At 61.4% G+C, this 6,000-nt stretch overlaps 1 protein-coding gene across 6 annotated transcripts in view; it reads left to right on the top strand.

Annotated features, from left to right (window-relative positions):
- Positions 1 to 283: 283 nt before the first annotated feature.
- The window catches only part of LOC140515481 (fibrous sheath-interacting protein 2-like), a 100,576-nt gene continuing 94,859 nt past the window's right edge, over positions 284 to 6,000 (top strand). For 3 of the 6 annotated variants that reach the window (XM_072626194.1, XM_072626193.1, XM_072626191.1), the window contains exon 1: positions 295 to 677. In XM_072626194.1, coding sequence (XP_072482295.1) covers positions 579 to 677 — 99 coding nt within the window. In that variant the 5' untranslated portion in view covers positions 295 to 578. Of the gene's footprint in view, positions 678 to 6,000 lie in introns of all 6 variants that reach the window. The other 3 variants (XM_072626197.1, XM_072626196.1, XM_072626195.1) reach the window with 2 other exon arrangements.

Below are 6,000 nucleotides of genomic sequence, written 5' to 3'. Positions count from 1 at the left end.
ATCCGGGAGACCAGCAGGGGTTCGTCTGGGGGGGGTTCCCCATCCAAACCTTCTGACCCCTTGGGAAACAAGGGCAACTGGTCCAGGCGCTGGATGACTTTGGCTTTGTATTGTTCAGAAGGGGGGTCTTGCTTAGAACAAGCACATGAGTTTTTGCACTGGCCCCCTAAGGGAACCCCTCCCAATTCCTGACACCCACCAGTCCCAACCCTTCGTTTTTTTCCCCGCCCCCCCCGCCTTCCTCCTCATCTGGCCTCAGCCTTCCCCGCCCCTCCCCCCCACGTACCCACGTACGTACGTACGCGGACTCTCCCCATTGAGCTTGAGGGGAGGGGCTGCTTCCTCGCTGCCAGGCAACGTGTGTGTCTGGAACTCTCGTCCGGATTAAGAACGGTTGTCAAGGCAGCGAGCCGGCTTTGAAGTCCGGTCTCAGGGAGGGGAGGGAGCGGCGAGGAGACGGAGCGACCTGGGCGCCAGGGAAGGAGCACCAGGGGGCGGCCGAGGTCCGGAGAGTGGCGGAAAAGGCGGCCACGGAGGCGGGGACACTGCGCCCGCCCCAGATCCCGCCCTAGGGAGCCATGGAGTTCTACCTGGGCGCCTGCAAGAAGGCTGCGGATGCCGCCGCCACCAAGACTGCCGCCAGCCACCTGGCGGGGGACAGCCAGCCGTGCGGCCAGGTGAGCGCCCGCCCCAGAACCCGCGGGGCCCGCCCACAGCTCGAGGCTCCGCCCCCAAGCCCAACCTGAGCCGCCCCCTGGGGTGCCCCGCCCACAGCTCGAGGCTCCGCCCCCAAGCCCAACCTGAGCCGCCCCCTGGGGTGCCCCGCCCACAGCTCGAGGCTCCGCCCCCAAGCCCAACCCGAGCCGCCCCCTGGGGTGCCCCGCCCACAGCTCGAGGCTCCGCCCCCAAGCCCAACCTGAGCCGCCCCCTGGGGTGCCCCGCCCACAGCTCGAGGCTCCGCCCCCAAGCCCAACCTGAGCCGCCCCCTGGGGTGCCCCGCCCACAGCTCGAGGCTCCGCCCCCAAGCCCAACCCGAGCCGCCCCCTGGGGTGCCCCGCCCACAGCTCGAGGCTCCGCCCCCAAGCCCAACCTGAGGGGCCCCCCCAAACCCAGAAGGCCCACCCCAAATCTGGAGGCTCCGCCCGAAAGCCCAACCTGAGGGCCCCCAAGTTAAGGAGCCACCTCCATACCCCACAGGCCCTCCAGAAACCTCAAACCTCTGCCCCAAGGCCCAACCCGAGGTCCCCCCAACTGGAGGGGCTGCCCCCAAACCCCACAAGTCTTCCCCAAACCTCAAAGCTCTGCCCCAAAGCTCAACCTGAGGACCCCCAACTTGAGGGGCAGCCCCCAAACTCCAAGGGCCTCCACCAAAACTCAAATCTCTGCCCCAAAGCCCAACCGGATGCCCCCCCCCAACCAGGAGGGCCACTCCCATACCCCACAGGCCCTTACCAAACATCTAAACTCTGCCCCAAAACCCAACCTGAGGTCCCCCCAACCTGAGGGGCTGCCCCCAAACCCTACTGGCCCTCCCCAAACCTAAGATCTGCCCAAAGCCCAACTTGAGACCCCTCCAACAAGAGGGGACTCCTGGAAACCCCACAGGCCCTCTCCAAAACTTGAGGTTCCACCTCAAAGCCAAATCTAAGGCCCCCCCAACCAGAGGGGCTGCCCCCAAACTCCACAGGCCCAACCCAAATCTGAAATCTCTGTCCCAAAGCCAAATCTGAGGTCCCCCCAACCAGAGGGGCTGCTCCCAAACCCCACAGGCCTTCCCCAAACCTCAAAGATCTGCCCCAAAGCTCAACTTGAGTACCCCAAACTTGAGGGACAGCCCCCAAACTTCACAGGGCCTCCCCAAAACTCAAATCTCTGCCCCAAAGCCCAACCTGAGGTCCCTCCAACCTGAGGGACTGCCCCCAAACAGCACAGACCCTCCCCAATCCTTGAGGCTCCACCCAAAGCCCAACCTGAGGCCCCCCCAACCTGAGAAGCCACCGCTAAACCCTGAAAGTCTGCCATAAATCTCAACACTGCCCCAAAGCCCAAATTGAGACCCCCCCCCAACCCCACGAGGCAACCCCTGTACCCCACAGGCCCTCCCCAAACCTGAAAGCACTGCCCCAAATACCAACCCGATGTCCCCCTAGCCTGAGGAGCCACACCCAAAGCCCATAGGCCCTCCCCAAACCTCAAAGCTCTGCCCAAAGCCCAACCTGAGACCACTCCAAACCTGAGAGGCTTCCCCCAGACCCCATGGGCCCTCTCCAAACCTTGAGGCTCCACCCCAAAGCCCAACCTGAGTTCCCTCCAACCAGAGGGGCTGCCCCCAAACTCCACAGGCCCATCCCAAATCTCAAAGCTCTGCTCCAAATCTCAACCTGGGGTCCCTCAACCTGAGGGGCTACCCCCAAACTCCAAGGGCCCTCCCCAAACCTCAAAGATCTGCCCCAAAGCCCAACCTGAGGGGCCACCCCAGAACACCACAAGCCCTCCCCAAGCCTCAAAGCTCTGCCCCATAGCCCACCCTGAGGCCCCCCCAACCAGAGGGTCTGCCCCCAACCTCCACAGGCCCACCCCAAATCTCAAAGCTCTGCCCCAAAGCTCAACCTGAGATCCCCCCAAATTGATGGGCTACCCCCAAACCCCACAGGCCCTCCCCAAACCTCAAGGCTCTGCCCCAAAGCCCAGCCTGAGGCCCCCCCAACTAGAGCAGGTGCCCCCAAACCCCACAGGCCCTCCTCAAGCCTCAAAGTTCTACCCCAAAGTCCAACCTGAGGCCCCCTCAACCAGAGAAGCCCCCCCAAACACCATGAGCCTTCCCCAACCGTCAAAACTCTGCCCCAAAGCCCAACCTGAGGCTTCCCCAACCTGAGGGGCCACCCTCATACCCCACAGGCCCTCTTCAAACCTCTGCCCCAATGCCCAATCTGAGTTCCCCCCAATCTGAGGGACTGCCCCCAACCTCCACAGGCCTTCCCCAAACCTCGAGGCTCTGCCCCAAAGCCCAACCTGAGGCCCCCCAACCTTAGGGGCCACCCCCAACCCTCAAAGGTCTGCCCCAGATCTCAAGGCTCTTCCCCAAAGTCCAAGCTGAGGCCCTCCACAACCAGAGGAGCTGCCCCCAAACTCCATAGGCCCACCCCAAATCTCAAAGCTCTGCCCCAAAGCCCAACCTGAGGAACTGCCCCCAAACCCCGCAGACCCTCCTCAAACCTCAAAGTTCTACCCCAAAGTCCAACCTGAGGCCCCCTCAACCAGAGAGGCCCCCCAAATACCATGGACCTTCCCCAACCTTCAAACCTGTGCCCCAATGCCCAATCTGAGTTCCCTCCAATCTGAGAGACCGCCCCCAAACTCCATGAGCCCTCCCCAAAACTCAAAGCTCTGCCCCAAAGCCCAACCTGAGGCCCACCCACCCACAGAGGCTTCCCCCAAAACCCATGGGCCCTCTGCAAACCTCGAGGCTCCACCCCAAAGCCCAACCTGAGACCCCCCCCCAACCAGAGGGGTTTCCCCCAAACCCCATAGACTCTCCCCTAAACTCAAAGCTCTGCCCCAAAGCCCAACCTGAGGGACCGCCTCAACACTGCATGGGCCCTCCCCAAACCTCAAAGCTCCAGATCAAAGCCCAACCTGAGCCCCCCCACCTGAGGGGCAGCCCTATACCCCACAGGCCCTCCAGAAACCTCAAAGTTCTGCCACAAAGCTCAACGTCAGGGGCCACCTCCAAACCCTGAAGGTCTGCCCCACACCTCGAAGCTCTGCCTTAAAACGCAGCCTGAGGGGCTCTGCCTTAAAAACCCAAACCCCATGGGTTTCTCCCCAGACCTCAAAGTTCTGCCCCAAAGCCCAACCTGATGTCCCCCAACCTGAGGGGCCACCCCCAAATCCCTGAAGATCTGCCCCAAATCTCAAAGCTCTGCCTTAAAACCCAGCCTGAGGGGCTCTGCCTTAAAAAACCCAAACCCCATGGGTTTCTCCCCAGACCTCAAAGTTCTGCCCCAAAGCCCAACCTGATGTCCCCCAACCTGAGGGGCCACCCCCAAATCCCTGAAGATCTGCCCCAAATCTCAAAGCTCTGCCTTAAAACCCAGCCTGAGGGGCTCTGCCTTAAAAACCCAAACCCCATGGGTTTCTCCCCAGACCTCAAAGTTCTGCCCCAAAGCCCAACCTGATGTCCCCCAACCTGAGGGGCCACCCCAAGACCCCTGAAGGTCTGCCCCAAATGTCGAAGTTCTGCCCCAAAGCCCAACCTGAGGAGCTGCCCCCAAACCTGACAGACCTTCCCCAAACTTCAAGGATCTGCCCCAAAGCCCAACCTGAAGGGCTGCCCCCAAACCATGGACCTTCCCCAAACCTCAAAGCTCTGCCCCAAAGCCCAACCTGATGTCCCCCCAACCTGAGGAGCCACACCCAAAGCTCAAGGGCCCTCCTCAAACCTCAAAGTTCTGCCCCAGAGCCCAACCTCAGGTCCCCCGAACCTCAGGGGCCACCCCCCCCATTCCCCTGAAGGTCTGCCCCAAATGTCGAAGCTCTGTCCCAAAGCCCAACCAGAGGTTCCCCCACCTTGAAGGCCCACCCAGAAACCCCCCCAAATCTCAAGGCTGTGCCCCAAAGCCCAACTTGATATTCCAGACCAGTTGGGCTGCCCCCAAACTCCACAGGCCCTAATCAAAACTCAAAGCTCTGCCCCAAAGCCCAAACTGAGATCCCCCCAACCTGAAGGGCTGCCCCCAAACCCCACTAGCCCTCCCCAAACCTCCAGGCCCCTCCTCAAAGCCCAACCTGAGAGGCCACCCTCAAACCACAGGCCCTCCACAAAACTCAAAACTGCCACAAAGGCCAACATGACACCCCCCCAACCAGTAGGGCCACCCCCATACCCCACAGGCCCTGCCCATACCTCAAAGTTCTACCCCAAAGTCCAACCGGAGGCCCCCCAACTTGAGGGGCTGCCCCCAAACCCTACTGACCTCCTCAATCACCTAAGCTCTGCCCCAATGCCCACCCTGAGGTCTCCCCAATCTTAGGGGCCGTACCCAAACCCCACAGGTCCTAACCAAAACAAAACTCTGCCCCAAACCCCACACTTAGCCCCCTCCCAACCTAAGGGGCTGGACTCAAAGCACACGAATCCTCCTCAAACATCAAGACTCTACCTCAAAGCCCAACCTGAGACCCCCCCCCCACCTGAAGCGCTTCCCCCAAACCCCATGGGACCTCCCCAAATGCCAAAGCCCAACTTCAGGCCCTCCCTCAAAACCCCAAAGATACTCCCTAAACCTCAAAGCCCTGCTACAAAGCCCAACCTGAGATCCCTCCAATGTGAGAGACTTCCCCGAAACCCCACAGGCCCTCTCCAAACCTCAAGGCTCTACCCCAAAGCTCAAACTGAGAGCTCTCCAACCTGAGGGGCTGCCCCCAAACCCCATGGGTTCTCCCCAAACCTCAAAGCTCTGCCCAAAGCCCAAAATGAGATCCCCTCTAACCTGAGGGGCTGCCCCCAAACCCCACAGGCCCTCCCCAAATCTCGAGGCCCCTCCTCAAAGCCCAACCTGAGAGGCCACCCTCAAACCCCACAGGCCCTCCACAAAACTCAAATCTCTGCCACAAAGTCCAACCTGAGGCCCCCCCAACCTGAGAGCTGCCCCCAAAGCCTACAGGCCCTCCCCAAACCCCACAGACCCTTCCCAAAACTCAAAGCTCTGCCTCAAAGCCCAACCTGAGGGGCTACCCACAAACCCCACAGGCCCTCCCCAAAACTCAAAGCTCTGCCACAAAGTCCAACCTGAGGCCCCCCCAACCTGAGGGGCTGCCCCTAGACCGTACAGGCTCTCCCCAAACCTCAAAGCTCTGCCCCAAAGCCCAAACTGATGCTCCCCCAACCTAAGGGGCTGCCCTCAAATCATATGAACCCTCCCCTAACATCAAGGCTCTGCCCCAGAGCCCAACCTGAGACCCCACAACCTGAAGGGCTGTCCCCAAACCTCAAAGCTC

Source organism: Notamacropus eugenii, chromosome X (assembly GCF_028372415.1).
Source record: "Notamacropus eugenii isolate mMacEug1 chromosome X, mMacEug1.pri_v2, whole genome shotgun sequence".
Taxonomy (NCBI): domain Eukaryota; kingdom Metazoa; phylum Chordata; class Mammalia; order Diprotodontia; family Macropodidae; genus Notamacropus; species Notamacropus eugenii.
The sequence above is the reverse complement of the archived record's forward strand: the minus strand, read 5'-3'. Positions and strand labels throughout refer to the sequence as shown.